This window comes from Lissotriton vulgaris, chromosome 8, assembly GCF_964263255.1.
Source record: "Lissotriton vulgaris chromosome 8, aLisVul1.2, whole genome shotgun sequence".
Classification (NCBI taxonomy): Eukaryota; Metazoa; Chordata; class Amphibia; order Caudata; family Salamandridae; genus Lissotriton; species Lissotriton vulgaris.
The window spans coordinates 705,472,733-705,492,499 of record NC_141696.1 but is presented as its reverse complement, the minus strand read 5'-3'; the positions used below and the strand labels follow the sequence as shown (position 1 = coordinate 705,492,499).

General features: G+C 44.1%; 1 protein-coding gene across 1 annotated transcript in view; it reads left to right on the top strand.

Moving 5' to 3' along the window:
- Positions 1-13,653, top strand: part of LOC147697903 (toll-like receptor 8) — a 72,581-nt gene extending 58,928 nt beyond the window's left edge. The window contains exon 2 of the mRNA XM_086934573.1: positions 9,910-13,653. Coding sequence (XP_086790699.1) covers positions 10,878-13,118 — 2,241 coding nt within the window. The 5' untranslated portion in view covers positions 9,910-10,877 and the 3' untranslated portion in view covers positions 13,119-13,653. The remainder of the gene's footprint in view (positions 1-9,909) is intronic.
- Positions 13,654-19,767: the final 6,114 nt, after the last annotated feature.

The window sequence follows — 19,767 nt, the reverse complement described above, 5'->3', positions numbered from 1 at the left end:
GGATCTGAGGCTCTGGTGACTGGGGAGTCCCTTTAAATCCTAGATTTAGGGGAGTTAGGGTTGTGGGAGCTAATAGCCAATGGGCAGATAGTCCCTGAGTTGACCACATCCAATAAAGTAGGTCACCTTTTCTACCCAGAACCCACTAGTTCTGCTCTCAAAAAGATGTCAGAATTCACTTTTAGAGGTACAGACCAGGCTGCTCAGTCTAAAGGTGTGAGTAGCCTACGTGGGGGAGTACACTTGCTGCATAGCTAATTTTCCTGCCTTGTCTGAGTGCAAGCACGCCTCGGGCAAGGGGAGAGTTGTTTCCTCCTCAGGGGGACAGCCCAATGCATATCAGAGGCAGTGGAGCCTTTGAAGCTCATAGCTCTGATGTGCCAATTTACTAGCCATTCGGGGAGGAGGGAGGTGTGACCTCCTTCCTGCCCAACCTTTGTCTCTGACTCATAGGAGTGATTGCATTGCCTGGCAGGAGGTCATAATCTTGTCTTGGCGGCAGCAGTCATAGAACTGCATGGGCTGATCAGCCAGAAAACAATAAAGCTGGGGGTAACATATAAGGTGTCCTCTGGGTGCCTGTCATATCACCCATGGCAGGAAAATAATAGCAGGGTGAGAAGGCATATTTTTTATACCAAAACATGGGTTATTTTGGTGGTACCATCACAGAGATGACAATCTCGAGGGTGCCCAGTTGGCAGCCCATGTTATCCAACGGACCTCTAGCATATATAGTAGTATTCAATGTGTAATGTCACTATAGGGACATATAGGCTTGCACATACATGTTCACACCTTAAATATAATGCACTCTATCTCTTGGGCTTATTAGGCCTTCCTTAGGGGTGCCTTATATATATTAAACGGTACAAAAGGGGGTGGTGATGGAGCATCTGAACCAATCAAACACTCATGCCCAGTCAAAAGATCTGGGTTTAATCCATCACCGTTCTTTAGCCCACTCTGCCACCCCAGTTCAGACATGGCCATATGCAAATCAGTCTGACCCTGTGCCTCATGGGAACAGTCCAGCTCGAACTGCCAAGCCATGCCTTCCCTGGACCGGATTCAAGCTTCCTAGGACCAGTTTCTGGCATTACAGCCCTCTTCAGCCAGGCTTGCTTGAATCCAGTGACAAAGTGAGCAAGGGACTCACGTCTGAGCATACCCTGCCAACTTATGGCGAACAAAGGGGTACAAAAGGGAGAGGTGATGGACGGAGCATCTGAACCAATCAAACACTCACACCCAGTCAACAGATCTGGGTTCAATCCATCCCCATTCTATAACCCACTCTGCTACCCCAGTTCAGACATGGCCATATGCAAATCAGTCTGACCCTGTGCCTCATGGGAACAGTCCAGCCCGAACTGCCAAGCCATGCCTTCCCTGGACCGGATTCAAGCTTCCTAGGACCGGTTTCTGGCATTACAGCCATCTTCAGCCAGGCTTGCTTGAATCCAGTAGCAAAGTGAGCAAGGGACTCACGTCTGAGCATACCCTGCCAACTTATAGCGAACAAAGCGGTACAAAAGGGGGTGGTGATGGACGGAGCATCTGAACCAATCAAACACTCACACCCAGTCAACAGATCTGGGTTTAATCCATCACCGTTCTTTAGCCCACTCTGCCACCCCAGTTCAGACATGCCCATATGCAAATCAGTCTGACCCTGTGCCTGTGTGTTTTTTATCTTGATTTAGACACCAAAATGAATGGAATATCATACATATAACTGGAATTCTAGATTTTTAAAGCAATATTAAATCAGTGCAGTAAAATACATAAATAAAATAAAATTGGGGTCAATGGCAAAATCCACTAGTGGCAATCGGTCATTTGCAGGTTGAGTTACTTGGAGCCCTTATAGGGATAAGGCCAGGCTGACCCCAGGACTAGGCCACAATAGTCAGACCAATTTTAGCCTGAATGTGGAGTCCAGGTCTAGCGTTGTTCTCACTATTCTTGGTGCTGAACGGGAGACCCGGGTGGTGCTGTTTTTCTCACTTTCACAGTGCTGCAAGAAACAAAATGCAAAAGCACAAAAGGTACAAAACTGCTGACATCGGATGATATTTGCAAGATATTCTCTGTAGCAGCAAAGTCATGTTTAGGGGATGGTTAGCCAATGCAGGCCTTGGCATAGGTAAGCACAACGAAAAGCTTTTGAAACTTTACTGGACCGGGGGAGTAACATAGCAGCCTGAGACTTTGGTGCAGCTGAGACTACAACTCCCATAATGCACTGAACCGCCTGGAATTGGGCAATCTCTTTTAGGGCCTGATGGCCAGAAACTCTTTAACTCCAGTGAGTGTTTTTACCTGCAGCTTGCAAGGGACTAGTACAGGGCAGACTACGGGTGCTTTTGGCTTCTACAAGGTTCCCTCTCTTCTGGAGTGTCGAGTTTTTGTCAAGGAAGAGGGCCATTGACTGAGTTCCAAGTCTGTTGCCTCAGGGACTGTGTAGCTCTCCTTTGCTTTTGATAGTAGACAAAACTCCTGTTGTCGGTGACACAGTTCTCCTCTTGGTCCTTCCTTGGAATAAGTTGTTCGGATCTGAGGCTCTGGTGACTGGGGAGTCCCTTTAAATCCTAGATTTAGGGGAGTTAGGGTTGTGGGAGCTAATAGCCAATGGGCAGCTAGTCCCTGAGTTGACCACATCCAATAAAGTAGGTCACCTTTTCTACCCAGAACCCACTAGTTCTGCTCTCAAAAAGATGTCAGAATTCACTTTTAGAGGTACAGACCAGGCTGCTCAGTCTAAAGGTGTGAGTAGCCTACGTGGGGGAGTACACTTGCTGCATAGCTAATTTTCCTGCCTTGTCTGAGTGCAAGCACGCCTCGGGCAAGGGGGGAGTTGTTTCCTCCTCAGGGGGACAGCCCAATGCATATCAGAGGCAGTGGAGCCTTTGAAGTTCATAGCTCTGATGTGCCAATTTACTAGCCATCCGGGGAGGAGGGAGGTGTGACCTCCTTCCTGCCCAACCTTTGTCTCTGACTCATAGGAGTGATTGCATTGCCTGGCAGGAGGTCATAATCTTGTCTTGGCGGCAGCAGTCATGGAACTGCATGGGCTGATCAGCCAGAAAACAATAAAGCTGGGGGTAACATATAAGGTGTCCTCTGGGTGCCTGTCATATCACCCATGGCAGGAAAATAATAGCAGGGTGAGAAGGCATATTTTTTATACCAAAACATGACTTATTTTGGTGGGACCATCACAGAGATGACAATCTCGAGGGTGCCCAGTTGGCAGCCCATGTTATCCAATGGACCTCTAGCATATATAGTAGTATTCAATGTGTAATGTCACTATAGGGACATATAGGCTTGCACATACATGTTCACACCTTAAATATAATGCACTCTATCTCTTGGGCTTATAAGGCCTTCCTTAGGGGTGCCTTATATATATTAAACGGTACAAAAGGGGGTGGTGATGGATGGAGCATCTGAGCCAATCAAACACTCACGCCCAGTCAACAGATCTGGGTTTAATCCATCACCGTTCTTTAGCCCACTCTGCCACCCTAGTTCAGACATGGCCATATGCAAATCAGTCTGACCCTGTGCCTCATGGGAACCGTCCAGCTCGAACTGCCAAGCCATGCCTTCCCTATACTGGATTCAAGCTTCTTAGGACCGGTTTCTGGCATTACAGCCGTCTTCAGCCAGGCTTGCTTGAATCCAGTGACAAAGTGAGCAAGGGACTCACGTCTGAGCATACCCTGCCAACTTATGGTGAACAAAGCGGTACAAAAGGGGGTGGTGATGGACGGAGCATCTGAACCAATCAAACAGTCACACTCAGTCAACAGATCTGGGTTTAATCCATCACCGTTCTTTAGCCCACTCTGCCACCCCAGTTCAGACATGGCCATATGCAAATCAGTCTGACCCTGTGCCTCATGAGAACAGTGCAGTCCGAACTGCCAAGCCATGCCTTCCCTGGACCGCATTCAAGCTTCCTAGGACCGGCTTCTGGCATTACAGCCGTCTTCAGCCAGGCTTGCTTGAATCCAGTGCAAAGTGAGCAAGGGACTCATGTCTGAGCATACCCTGCCAACTTATGGCGAACAAAGCGGTACAAAAGGGAGAGGTGATGGACGGAGCATCTGAACCAATCAAACACTCACACCCAGTCAACAGATCTGGGTTTAATCCATCCCCATTCTATAGCCCACTCTGCTACCCCAGTTCAGACATGGCCATATGCAAATCAGTCTGACCCTGTGCCTCATGGGAACAGTCCAGCCAGAACTGCCAAGCCATGCCTTCCATGGACCGGATTCAAGCTTCCTAGGACCGGTTTCTGGCATTACAGCCATCTTCAGCCAGGCTTGCTTGAATCCAGTAGCAAAGTGAGCAAGGGACTCACGTCTGAGCATACCCTGCCAACTTATAGTGAACAAAGCGGTACAAAAGGGGGTGGTGATGGACGGAGCATCTGAACCAATCAAACACTCACACCCAGTCAACAGATCTGGGTTTAATCCATCACCGTTCTTTAGCCCACTCTGCCACCCCAGTTCAGACATGCCCATATGCAAATCAGTCTCACCCTGTGCCTCATGGGAACAGTCCAGCCCGAACTGCCAAGCCATGCCTTGGCTGGACCGGATTCAAGCTTCCTAGGACCGGTTTCTGGCATTACAGCCGTCTTCAGCCAGGCTTGCTTGAATCCAGTGGCAAAGTGAGCAAGGGACTCCCTGTTGTACGGCTTTGTTCGCCATAAGTTGGCAGGGTATTCTCAGGGTAACACAATCTCGTGCTGCAGCCCTGGGGACCCCTTTATAATTAATGCCCTGGGTACCCCTGGTGCCATATACTAGGGACTTATAAAGGGGTAAAGCTTTTGCCAGTTTGCGAATACCAAGTCACACATGACAGTTTGAGGAGAGAGCACAGGCAGCAGACTCCAGTGCACTATAAGAGTCATAATCATCAGTTTTTGAAGCAAAAAGTGGGGGTGACCATACAAAAAGAGATACTTTCCTACAAAGACAAACTTAAAGTGAGATCATTAGTGAGCAGTAATAATGAAAAATCATTCAATTTCTACATGAAAATTCTAACTTTGGACAGTATCCACCCCACACAGCCAATTGGACTGGGTAGTGGTGAAAATTCAGCTGTTGAATATTTCTGCGAATTTAGCACTCCCACCAGTACCTGACGGATTTTCTATTGCTTCACAACCGTAAATCAGGAACTCGATATTCTGAGGTCAGCTTTTGGAATTAGTTAAAGAAATAAAGTGGAACCAAAATATTTTTTTGGCACTAGGGACATTATTCACCCTATCTTCTACTTTTTATATAATGACGAGCAACTATGTGTAGTAAAACAAAGCCACGACTGTTCCAAATCCATGATGAAAGCGTTCATTCCTCTACCTCGTAATGGAAATATTGGGGCAACAACATATAAACATTACACATGAGCCATGTCTGATAAGGAGTCTAATAATGAATCACTTACTGTAAACAGTCCAGGATAACAATCTTGGGAAAACATTCTGTAAAGTACCCCAATAAGGTGGCCTTTGCCATACTCAGAAGTGCAATAGTCAGCAAATGGTGGCGAAGATAGAGATGATCAAGATGTTACGCACTGAAAAGGTGGAGTCAGTGTAGTGGTTTGTGAACTACATGGAACTATGCAGTAGGCTGAGTTGTGCCAGATCGAAATATGGCTGATAAGTCTGTCCTCAGCATGGATGTGAAAGGTCTGGGATTATAAAGGGACAGTGTGACATAATAGCTAAACTCTCTGAAAGATGGTGATACAAAGGCCAGGATAGGCTAACTAGTCTACCAGCAGGGTGCAGCAAGTGGTAACACTCTTTGGGCTAACTGGGTGGACTGAAATTGTAACACTGAGCCCCTACAGCAAAGCACAGACTTATGATACTTGGGAAAATTGTCCAAGATACAAAAGTCGACAGGTAGGAAACAATAAGGATCCCAAGTGACTAAAAGGAGAACAGAACCATTGAAGGCTCTGCATAAGGCTAAATCTGCTCCAGTAGCCACTTATGAAAGCGATGTACAGGGTTATGAAAATCTGAGGGCTCTCCAAGTGAAAATGTTTTTGTAGGCGCTTACTTGCGGTACTTGCTTCCAACCTGCTCTCATGGACCATAAGGTACTTGGGTTGCCCTATCTTTTGGACCTTATTGTAATTCGGCCCTTGATTAGATGACTTAACATTGGGTGCAGCGGGAAAATCTTCTGGGCAGAGAAATAGTGACTGTCTGAAGTTTGATTGGTGTAGGTCAGTCAAATGACTTATGTATATCAGGGACACTTTTGCCAAGCTTCGCAGGTCCGCCCTTTTTGAGTCGCCCTCTTCTATTTTACAAGCTGACATTGCTTGGATCAGGGATAACTTGTTGCGATGGAAGACATCTGAGAGGGAAGGTATTGAGCTGGATAAACCCATGGGTCTTGGCTACACGCGGATCATAAATGGTCCTGCAATGGAGGCCTATTTGCTAACTACTATTAATGTCCCTCACCAATTCCTCCTTACTAGGTTGAAGTTTAGCCAGTTCGACATTTCCCAAACCTGAAGCCTGGAACACAAAGTCAAGTCCCTGTAACTGCAATTATGTTTCCACCAGGACCTCTTGCATTTTGTGTTTTTATGTGGCTTTTATGAGATCAACTGAAGGATGTATCTGCAGTCACTTGCGGGCGTACATTGAATTTATGCTATATCTCGCTTTCTTACCTCATCTCTGAGATTGAGAAAGCTGTTTGATGAGGGAAGTGATTTCATTTAAGTGTTCCCAAGTTCTTTTTTTGGGGGGGGGGCTTATTATGCATGTGCACTTTTTTATTGACGTGAAATTTTCTTGTAATGTTGATCTTAGTTAAATAGGTGTGTTATATGTCGATTTGGTGGGAATACAGGACGTTTCAACCAGGATGGTAGTATTTTTGATTAAATGGGTTGTTTGTTAGTTTTAATATGAGGCTGCTAATGGAGGGATTGTTTTAGGCTGCATCAATTTTGATGACTAAACTTGTTTTAATTCTGTATTTCGGAATTAATTGTTTATGTTTTTATTGATGTTTTATCCTTTTTTGGATTTGTGTGTGCAATTATGTTTTTATATTCTTTTATGGTCTTATTTAGACCAAATAAAGTTACTTTGACTGACTGAGTAATAGGATCGACCAAAAATCTGAACTGACTTTGGATTCCAATAGAGCAACCTTTGGCAAATATCCTTAACATCTTTCTTCAATCCATCTCCCAGAGTTTCCCACGTAGGGGTAGAAAAGGAAATTAATATTCTTACAAGTTCTGACAAGCTGTATCCCCCTCGGTGGTCAGTGAAAAGAACGTTTTGTATGTTGGAGGATGACAGATCAGTCAACCGGGTCCCAGCAAAACGGGGGTGAAGAATATTCTGACTATTCTCAGATACCCTTTATTATTGGATCAGCAGCCCGAGAATGGCCCAGGCCAGAGGAGGGAAAAGACTGCACCATGTCTGCCCCCTCTGAATGTCCTGTGAGGAGGTCCAGAGTGCCTTCAGAAGTCTTGTATTTGACCTCCAGGCCAGAGGAGGGAAAAGACTGCACCATGTCTGCCCCCTCTGAATGTCCTGTGAGGAGGTCCAGAGTGCCTTCAGAAGTCTTGTATTTGACCTCCAGGCTTTGGAACAATTGTCAGGTCAGATAATCCAATCTGTACAGGAGATGAAAAGCTCTATCCCATGCATGTGATGATTGTCCCAAAACATGCGCCCAACAACACAATGTGACTTCATACCGAGCTGTGTGCTAGCTTTATGTCAGCTGTTTAGACCATTACAGTCCTCCTGTTATTCAACAATAGCTACTTGAGGCTCTGCATGTGCTTGGGCTAGGGTGAAGCCAGTAACTAGGTATTCAAGATGGGCTCCATTGTTTCCCACATCTTGGAAGTGACTAGTACTCAAGTGATCTCTTCAGTATTCTACCCAAAGTGAGCAGTGATAGGTAGGACTACCGTAACCCATATATCAGTATACTGCCATCCCCTGGCCTGCCCAGGGGAAAATCACTTGTGGATCGCAGACTTTACCCTGGGGTCCAGGGAAAGCTGCGCTCCTGCAGCCAAGAGCTCCCTTAACCCCAGCATGTTCCCTAGATCAATACACATTACAGAACAGCTGCACAAGACATGGTACAAGAGCTGTGTGAGTGCTTAGTTTGTAGAAGGAAGAATGCTGTGCTGAAGATCTTCGAAGAATCCCAGGGACGGCGCTTTTAAATCTCAGAGCACCAAATACTAAGGCTGAGTTTTGTTAGATACACCTCATGCATCTTTATTCAACTACCAAAACACTTCCTGTCCATGGAGTCAATTCACCAAAATGCCTGGGAAAGCAGAAGTGACATTGGATACCATTTGACCTTTACTTTGACTCACACACACACACATACATGCTTACACATACTAACACATTAACACATGCTCGTGCACTGAAACACACTCTCACCCGCAAGCAAACAACCAAATACATTTAACAGTATTTTTTACACACCTTAGCTTCCAGACAGGGTCATATTTCAGCTAATGTTCTTTTTTGTTACATTAATAGTGAACAATATTTTTCACTAATTGTTTAATAAAAAAACACAGAAACCAGGCAAGTGGCTCTCCAACCAGCCTCCATTAGAAAGAGCTGCCTCTCTGTTCTAGGCACTGATTTTGCCACCTCTGAGGCCAGGGTTCACAAAATCACTGCCAGAGGTAGCAAATGGCAAACCAGGGGTCACAGTTGCGACCCATGGTGGCCTCTAAATGACCCCCATGTTCCTATCCCTTTATCTCTTTCTTGCAGGTTCCTACTTTATCCTTTTGTGAATTTTTTCAGTCAATCTCTTTCTCCTTCTTTCCCCTTTATTTTTCTGTCTTGCTCTCGGAGACTTTCCAATGAGGAAAAAAAGGGCTGATCCCCCAAAAAAGAGTGCCAGTGGACCCCACCGGCAACCGCTGGCTCAAATTAAGCACTAGCTGTGGTGCGGTATGGGACCTAGTGTGTCTGAACCATAGCCTTCCAAATGATTTGGTGGCATCATTCCCCACATCAGTGTATCCGAAGGTAGTGTGCCAAATTACTGCCTGGTAGAGGCACCAGGCTGCCCTAATGCAGGTGAGTAATTGTCATCCTGGGGCAGAAAATCACCAGCAGTCTTTTGTCTCCCCGCCTGCATTCAACCTGGGAAGCTCAGCATGTGCTGAGCCCACTCCTCTTACAGTCAAAGCAGGTATGTCGGTCCATTGCAGGAGCAAAACGTTGCGTTTGTGAACATCCACACACATGTGAGGTTGATGTGTGCAGTCCAATCACCTCAGGCAGGTGGGCCTTCATCCTTCAAAGGGTGCAGTAGAGGAGGGATTAATATTAGCAGGATGTAGACCTGTATGAGCACTCCAGGGATAGCAGTAGAATATAACTTATCCTCTAACCATACAGCCAAATATTGTCACAAGGGGGACCCTTAAAGTACTTTAAAAAAGTAATTCTGAGACAAATCAGAGTAGACCATGACCTAACTCAAACATTCCAATTTAAATTATTAGTAGAACAAAAGATGTATTTGGCTAAAATGGCATCATTCAAACTAAACTTCATGTCAATTACTTGGAGCTTCACAGACGCTCGTTAAAAAACAGAAAAGGTGGAAAATCTAGAGGCTGCTGGTACATTTATTTGTGCAAATTGTAATCCTATACCCCCCTTTCTAACAACTTTGCAGTCCTGTCAAAGTATTAGCAGGCAAAACCAATATGGCCGCTCGTATAACCATCGTGAACCTTTAAAGTTATCTCTTCTCAGCATGAAAAAGCCGCATGTGCCTTCATTTTTTAAATGTCACTAATGCTTTTTTTTTCTATTTTCAGACCACACAATGATTTCGGCACACAAGATAATTTCGGTGCTGCTCATCTACCGCACTTTTGAATCACTTGCTGCTGTGGAAAATAGTTGGAAGACGCTGCCTTGTGATGTGGCGAGAAAAGATTCCGTCATTCGCTTTGACTGCAGAAGCCGCGGACTACAGAAAGTGCCGAAATCCGTGGAATTCAACGAAAGTTCTGGAGAGTTAGATCTGTCAGACAATAAGATAGAGTCCATTGCTGCCGAATCGTTTCAAGGGTGGAACAAACTCACAACGCTTATTCTGAGCTAGAACCATTACTACAACGAAAGTGCCAGTGATTTCTGTGACAGAGGGGTGAATATTTCCGAGGGAGCGTTCGCCAATTTAAACAAGCTTACCCATCTGTTTGTGGATGGATTTGGCCTTTATGAAATTCCAGTGGGAATCCCTTCATCCTTGCGCACACTTAGTTTGCAATACAACCACATACATCCAATCAGCAAAAAAAGCCTTTCTGAACTTGTCCATCTGACTGACTTCAGTTTGGGCCACAATTGTTACTATGGCAATGCATGTGGCAAACCTATTTCAATTCCAGAAGATGCTTTTGAAGAGTTCCAAAATTTACAAATACTTACACTTTCTTTTAACAACCTCACCCATGTGCCCCTCGGCCTGCCAGCTTCTTTGAGGGAACTTTATCTCAGCAATAATCAGATCAAAAATGTCACTCAAAATGTTTTTAAGAACCTTTCTAAATTGGAAATTCTTCATTTAAGTGGGAACTGCCCCAGGTGTTACAATGCTCCCTACCCATGCCAAGAGTGCCCACACGGTGCTGCTCTTGAAATCCACCCCCTGGCATTTCAAAACTTGGCTAATCTACAAGAACTGAACCTTGGCAGCACTTCACTTAGGCACATACCTGCTGCCTGGTTTGAAGGCACAACACAATTAAAGAGGCTGAACCTGGATACAAACTATTTGATGCAGGAAATTGCTACTGGAACATTTTTATTGAAACTACCAAACTTACAGGTACTTGATCTGTCTTTTAATTATAACAGAAGGTCATATCCAAAATATCTGAATTTATCACCCAATTTTTCCCAACTATCTTCTCTCCAGGAATTGCACATAAAAGGATATGTGTTTGAAAAGTTGTCAGAAAATAGCCTAATTCCCCTTAAAAATCTTACCAACTTAAATATTCTTAACCTTGCAATCAATTTCATCCAAAAAATTGACCTCCAAGTATTCGAGCAGTTTTCCAATTTGACCGAAATTTGCTTGTCAGAGAATAGAATTTCTCCTCTGTCACAAAACGTACTCCACAATACTCACAGAAACGGAATGCGGGACCATAGAATCAAAAAACGCTCTATTTTAAAAAAGTCGAAGGCACTGGCAAATACCGGCATGTGGGATTCTACCATGATCACTGGCAATGGTATCCACAATAATTACCAACCCTTAACTAATGCAAAGTGCAGTAGCTATGGTAAAACCTTAGATTTAAGCTTAAATAGTATTTTCTATATAGATCCAGAGCAATTTAAAGGCTTTGGAGACATTGCTTGTTTAAACCTGTCAAACAATGGTATTGGTCAAGATGTAAATGGTACTGAATTCATCTACTTGACTAATCTAACTTATTTGGATCTTTCCTATAATAAGCTAGATTTGGAAAATACTTTTGCATTCACAGAATTGCATAAGCTGGAAGTACTAGACCTTAGTTATAACTCACACTATTTCGTTGTCGAAGGAATCATTCACGAGTTAGGATTCCTGGAATACCTTCCACATCTTAAGGTGCTAAATTTGACCTGGAATAAGATTTTTACTCTCACACACTCACAGATCAACAGCAGCTCTTTGAGTGAACTTGTTTTCAAAGGGAACCGACTTGATAAAATGTGGAGAGTTGGAGAAACAAGATACCTACAGTGTTTCAAATCTCTGAGCAATCTTACATATCTTGATCTTTCATACAACAAATTGAAAGACATTCCCAATGATGCTTTCAGCTCTCTGCCCCTGACCCTCAAAGAGTTGTATTTGAACAATAATGAGCTGGGTTACTTTTTCTGGACAGGACTGAAGGACTTTCATTTCCTTGAAAAGCTGGATTTGAGTGCAAACAAACTACAATTGTTGAGTGCGGATGCCAATAATGTAATGTGGTCTTTGAAGACCCTGCTCCTGAATCATAACAGCATTGCACAAATTGAAAATGGGTTTCTGGATCATGCCCTCTCCCTTACACATCTCGACCTGAGTAACAATCAATTGCAGATCATCAACCAAACAGCATTTTTAAATCAAAGAAGCTTAAAGATTCTAGCGCTAAGGGGAAATCCATTTCACTGCACCTGTGAAACTAGTGATTTTTTGAGGTGGATTCAGTCAAATAACCTTAGTATACCACGGCTAGCAACTGATGTAACTTGCTTAACCCCTTCTGACAAGAATGGTGCCAAAGTAGTGTTGTTCAATTTGCAGACCTGTAATTTGGATCACATTGGACTGCTATTATTTTTGTTGTCCTTCCTCACCATCTTAAATACCACAATATTATCAGTACTCAAACATCTATTCTATTGGGATGTGCAGTATATTTACTTTTTCTGTTTGGCAAAATTAAAAGGCTATCATTCTGTTTCTCTGGCAAAATGTATTTATGATGCATACATATCGTATGACACAAAAGACTTGGCAGCGTCTGATTGGGTTTTGAAGGAGCTATCTGTTCACTTGGAAGGGCAGGGAGAGAAGCAGGTCCTTCTTTGTTTGGAAGAAAGAGACTGGGAGCCAGGCAAAGCCATCATTGACAATCTTGTGCAGAGCATCCATCAAAGTAGGAAGACAATATTTGTTCTTACGGAGCAGTATGTGAAAAGTGGTACCTTCAAAACTGCATTCTACATCGCTCTGCAGAGACTGATGGACGAGAGCATGGATGTGGTTGTCCTCATTCTCTTGCAGCCGGTACTGCAGCATTCCCAGTACATGCGCCTGAGGAAGCGCCTTTGCAAAAGCTCCATTCTTAAGTGGCCTAAAAATCCAAATGCCGAAGGCTTTTTCTGGCAAAAGTTAAAAAGTGTTGTACTAACAGACAATTATGTCCGCTACAATAGATTCTTTACTGATCCCATTGTGCCTCAATATAAACCAGATCCAGTTGCTCTTTCTCAGTGGATCAACAATAGCCCTCAGATTCGCTGATATCACCAATGATTTCCAATACATACTTACTATGGGGCAGGTTTACAAGCCCCTTGCGCCACTTTTGCGTCATTTTTAACATGGGAAAAGAGACGCAACAGTGGCTCAAAGGGCTTGTAAATAGGCCCCTATGTGTTTGCAAATGAACTCTTTTAGGGATATTTGTGAGTTTAAAAAATTACAAATAAGTGGGCATCTGTTTGATTCTGCATTGTGTCTAGTGGCATTTGTAGCTTCTTTTTTCTCGAAGTAATTTTAGCAGACTCTGTGAGATCACTTTTGACTTTCTCGTCATACATGGGAGGCTCCTCCCAACTCGAGATTCGGACATTGAATGGCATACATTATCAAAACCCCCAAACCATCTAATCATGTTATCGACTCTTGCCACGTTTTTCAAACCTAAAGCTGTAAAATTAACTTAGACGCCATTATTTTTCTCCGTACTGGCATTTTTCAAGTATGAGCTTCTTTGTTATGTAACATATATGTGTTTTGTTATTCTGGTATACAATAAATAACAAACTAACAATTGCCTCTTTTCCCCTGGAAATTTGGCAGAGTAAAGCAAGGATTAAGGTGAAGGTGGCTGCTGAGTCTTAACTTTCAGCTGCTGAAATGTGAAACATGTGAGACAAGTTATATTGTGTGATTCCAGGGTCGGTAGAGTGAAAAATAGTCAGGCCTTGTCACCGTACTCATGGGCCCAATAGGGAAAGCAAAGATGCACTCTTTGTTATTTCACAAGTTGAAGAAGAGATAAATCGACATATATAAGTGTTTTGATTTCTCGAGCTCTGCAACTATGTAAGATGTGTAGGTTTATATCTGTATTTACTCTTACAATGATTTTAAACACTTTATTAGTTTTTGTTTAATACAAACATGAGACTTAGGGCCAGATGTACGTCGGTCGGTAACGTCCGAAAATCGGTATTTTCGGCCGTTACCGACCGGTATACATGATTTGACATGTAGGTGCTATTTTACAGAATCGGTAACTTTACCGATTCGGTAAAGTTACCGATTCTGTAAAATACCGATTCTGTAAAATACCGATTCTGTAAAATACCGAATCGGTAATGTTTACCGATTCGGTAATTCTACAGAATCGGTAAAATTACCGAAAATGCTAAATTGAAATGTAGGTAGCCAATTTTCTATTGGCACATGGCTTTCAGAATCAGTATTTTACCATGGAATACAAATCCATGGTAAAATACCTATTCCTGTGTACATGCACATCTGTGCATGTACACATGTGCCATGTGACAAACAGACGTGCCCTTAGGGCATGTCTGTGTGCCACATTGCACACATCCCCATTTTGGGGGTGCTAGAGGGTGTCAAAGTGACACCCCCTGCACCCTTCCAAAAATCGTTATTTACCGATTCTGTAAATACAGAATCGGTATTTCCAATTGATTCCTATGGGCTTTGAAGCCCATAGGAATCAATGGTAAATACTGATTCTGTATTTACAGAATCGGTAAATACCGAATGTGACAGATTCGGTATTTGCACATCTGGAAATACCTACATGTCCAGCACATTGATTTACCGATTTTTAATTACCGAATCGGTAAAATTCAGTAATTAAAAATCGGTAAATCAATATTACCTACATCGGCCCCTTAGTCTTTTGGTATGGCATTAACAGTGACACATTTGAATCTCATAACAAACATCTCCGAAAGTTAACAGGCATGTCATAATATGTGGCATTTTATTAGCAGAGCACACCTCCCACCGCCCCATCTGAGACTTTCCATCTCTGCACTCCCATGTAATAACATCCTGCCTAACAAATACATCCCACATAGCAGCAATATGATACACTTCTGACATTTTGCGTGAACCACGCGAACCTTGATATTTATTTGATATTTATTGGTTTGTATAGTGCTGAATCACCCATGAGGGTATCTCGGCGCTGGGGAAGGCAGAACATCAGAACAGGAGGGAAGAAATTTAGAAGAGGTGGGTTTTTAACATCTTTCTAAATTGAATCAGATTGTTTCCTTAGCGTAACTGAGGAGGCAGGCTATTCCAGAATCGGGGGGCAAGATAAGAAAAAGCCTTGCCACCACTGCGAGCCTTTTTGATTCTGGGAATGGTGAGCAAATATTCGGTGCTAGACCTGAGAGTTCATTACGGGATATAGGAGGAGAGCTTGTTGGTGAGATACATGGGGCCCTTGCCATTATGGGTTTTGTGAACAATACAACCTATTTTGAACTTTAACCTTTTCTTTATGGGAAGCCAGTGAAGTTGATTGAGTAGGGGTCCAGAGGGTGTTCTAGATGGGGCATTGTTTGTGAGTCGGGCAGCAGTATTCTGCACTACCTGGAGTTTATTAATGGCACTTTTGTTGGCCGAAAACAGGAGGGCATTACAATAGTCAAGCCTGCTCAATATTAGGGCCTGCATGAGTGTTTTTTTTGGAGAGGAGGGTAAAAGTGGAAAAAACCTACGCAGAAGGCCAAGAACATAGTAGTAGGAACCTGTGGTGGTATTGGCATGTGCGTTATGTGTGAGTTTGTGATCAAACTTGACACCTAGGTTCTTAACCACTTCTTTGGGAGAGGGGGTGGTTCCCAGCTCTTCTGGCCACCAAGTAGGTGACCAGAGAGTGGTAGCTCCTCCAAACAAAATCATCTCTGATTTGCCCCCGTATATGTAACAATGCCTGCCGTGTTCTGTGGAATTGAATTTTAGTAAGGTGGTTACTACTGAATCTCTGGTCTCCATCTCTTCCCAGCTCTTTGCTGTGCCCCCCTCAAACAAATTCCGGACTGTTCGCACCCCTATTTAATTTAGCGTTCATGTAACTCCCTTTCCGTGCAAGGGGGCAGCCAGTGACACCACTCCAGCGGTGTGTGCGGGAAGTACAGTATGGCACCCGCCTGCAACTTCAGGAGGTGGTGCCAGACATGCGTTGTAGCATTCACTGAATCTAATATCCCGGTCCTACAACCTGGAGGCGAACACAGTAATACTGGCATGGGTAGAGGTGAGGCCACAACTTTCTCTATACCAAGTGTGGCGTGTCCAGTGAACCATGCATCCAGTGGTAAGCATGTGCGCTCTGTGATGCCCTGTAATAAAGATCCAAGTCCGGTGCACCCAGCCCCTCCCATAAGGTATGGTAACGTAAGTACGTCCCACCTGACCCGCGCCTGCTTGCCAACCCAAGCCAACCTGATCATTAATGCTGTGAGTCGCCGAAAGAAAGAGCAAGGGAGAACCAAGGGGAATATCAGTGAAAAGGAACAAAAAGCAAGGGAGTATCACCATTTTCATGATGGAAACTCTACCCAACAACGACAGTGGCAAACGAATCCAGCCTACTACGTCATCTTCTAGTTTGCTTATTGCTACCCCGTACTTTTCCCTGAACACTACCTCTGAGTCCGTATGTACCTTGATCCCTAGGTATCTCACGACTCTGTTGTCGATTGCAATGGGTAGTCAGGTTCAAATGGGGTTGTAACCTGTGTGGTAGGAAATATGATAGATTTCAGCCAATTAGCACCTAGCCCCAACACAGTTCCAAATCTCACCACATCACGCAGGACAGAGGAGAGGTGTCGTTTTGGGTCTTGTACATATAATAGAGTATTATCCACATAGGTCGAAACTATCAGCTCGTAATTGGGAAATCTTAAACCCTTATATCTGTGGTATTCTTGGAGCGCGCAGGCTAAGGGCTCAGCCACTAACGCATATAAAATAGGAGACAGTGGGCAGCCTTCTCGCGTACCACTAGTAATGTGTATAGCATCCGTGCCCAAGTTACCAAGTTTGATTCTAGGAGTGGGTGCACTGTATAATACCCCTATCAGCTGCAAAAAAATGCCTCCCAACCCCATCCTCATTAGGACCTGACGCATAAAGGGTCATTCAACCGAGTCAAAGGCTTTCTCCATGTCGAGAAATCCAGCTACCGTCTGTATCTCCAGCTTAGTGTGCTGCATCGCTCCGAACACTGTTCTCAAATTGTAAGTTAAGTTTCTACTTGGAACAAAACCCGCCTGCTCCACCGCCACCAATATCGGGACAAGTGGGACCAGCCGGTTGGCTAAGATCTTTGCAAAAATGTTTGTATCTTCATTAAGCAGGGAAAGCGGACAATAGGAAGCACACTCATCTGGAGGCTTGCCCGGTTTCAAAATAGCAACAATAATCGCCTCATTCATTGAAGTGCGCATAGTGCCCGTGACATACATATTGTCAAAGAGAATAACTAAATGCGGGACCAGTAAGTCCATGAACGCCTAGTAAAACGCTACTGTCAGGCCATCTACTCCTTGCACGCTCCCTGATTTCATACCCTACAAGGCAAGTGAGATTTCGTCTCACTCCAAAGGCTGCATAAGGAATTCGCAGTGCGTGTTTGTTAACCATGGGAGCTTTATATGTGTCAAGTAGTCCAATATCTCTGCTTCAGTGCCACTACTGCGGGTGGAATAAAGCTCTGAGTAATATTGTCGGAACATCTCCGCTATAGCCGCCTCTTCAACCAGTGCATCCCCCTCTGCAGATTTGACCTCTGCAACTATTGTTTTCTCCTGCCTCTTTCTGGGGAGCTGGGCCAATACCGCTCACCCTCACCATACATGCATGCCGTGGCATATTTACTCAGGTGTTTAATTTCCGCATCAGCAGCGTCGTGATATTTTCCTAATTGCATTTTTAACTCCTGCGTGACATCATTGTCCGCTCTAACCAGGAGTCGCTTCTGAAGGTTTGCTGATGAAACCTCCAGATCCGCCAGCCTTTTGCATATAGCTCTGATATCTCCAATACTCTATTCGGTTATGCAAATCATGGTACGCCAATCAGTACGTATATCCCCCTTCTCCAGGTATCTCTGTCGTCACACATCACATAAGTCAAGCTGTATCATCACATCTGTTAATGTGCACGCTGATGTGTAACATGTCTATCCGGCCCCCTGACCGATCCCTCTGTGGGTTCATGACTAGATTAAAATTACCACCCCAAAGCTGTTCCCCCTCCCGGCACCCACAAACTGTCTCCCGCAGAGAGGAGTAGAAGCTGGGATTGTCAAAATGTGGGCAATATACATTAACTAGGAGTAGTTCCATTCCCTTGCCCCTACATCTTAAGATCACAAATCTCCCATCCTGGTCCATGTTTAATGGCTCTAGTTTTAGCGTGGCCCTAGGATTCACTCATGTAAGCACTCCTTGCGCATGTGTTGTGAAACCCACTGCGTGTATGTTGCACAGAAGTCCCCAACTGCACATCAGAGGACTATTGGGGGGAAGGTGCATCTCTCGTAAGAGCGCAATATCCACTTTGGGTCTCACAAAATAGGCCAGGACCTTTCTGAGTTTCCTATGGTCGTTGAGGCCTCGTGAGAGCTCTGACCGTGCAAGTAGTACTGGACCTACTAGGGGCTGTCATGGGGGTGTGCAGTGTCTGTAACTCTCAACCAGCCACACAGACATGCAGTATATGTATGTACTAAACTTCAACCTGGAGTCAACATAATAACTGCCACACGTCATTAATCTTAAACCCCTCCCTCCCGCCACTCATGCCAGGCATACCCCAACTGTGCCTATACGAGATATCACAAAAAATTCCCCCCCTTCGCCATTGGAACATTCAGTAACCTAAACCAGGTGAGAATTAAACAAAGAAACCCTCCCAGCTCAGTAGAACTCCCACGGTGTGTGATACAATCGTAGGCAGGTGTTGCCCGACTAGTAGGTTAATATAACCAAACCAGATCGGGTTACACCTCCGCTCGCCATCAAACGATTAAGAAGCATCTGCAATATGAGTCGCCCCTCTCCCACCACCACCCATCTCCTCACACTCAAAGTATCATAGTGTAACTCTCAGTAAGAGCTAACTTCTCTGCGAGTAATTCTATAGCCTAACCATTTCTGTGGTACTTTTTGATTAACTGTTGCACATTAAAACAAGAAAGGGTGACTGTGCACACCGGTTTAATCCAATTCTGTTCCTCATGAAGTTTTATTCTTTCATTAAACATTTAGCCTACAGCCCGGCGGCGTGGTCCGCCCAATTTCCACGTATATGGCAATGCAAAATGGGTTTGGAGCAAAGTGTCTCTCTCCAAAAGTCGAACGCGCAGCTCAGACCTTCAGAAATCTACCACAATTCATTCAATTTAAGCCAATTTTATTCCAACTTATTCCAAATAATTTAAACAGTTCTTTTGCATCTTCTCACATGAGAGGCACTTCTGTACTTCAAAGTTTCTGATGCAGCAGATATGCCCATCCGGGCCTTTTTTTGTTGCACAAGACATACATTCATAATCTTCAGTAATTAGTCTTTTATACCCAATGCATTTCGGGCTTTTATAAGCCCTTCGTCAGGGGTTTCACTACAAATTTAAAAACATCAATGTTAGACTTTGTCTTCAGACCTCCGTACATAGATACTATCAATTCTCCATGCTGTTGACAGTTAATAGTAACCATTAAGCAGAACCCCATAGATTTTCTTCATACCTTAACTATCCGATTGTGCAAGCACCTTCTTAACTTCGTCTCCCATTCCGCAAAGCAAAGCCTCACTTCTAACTGACTTCCCGCTTATCAGTTTGTGTGGCGTAGCCACCCCTCACCTGATGAACCAATTATGT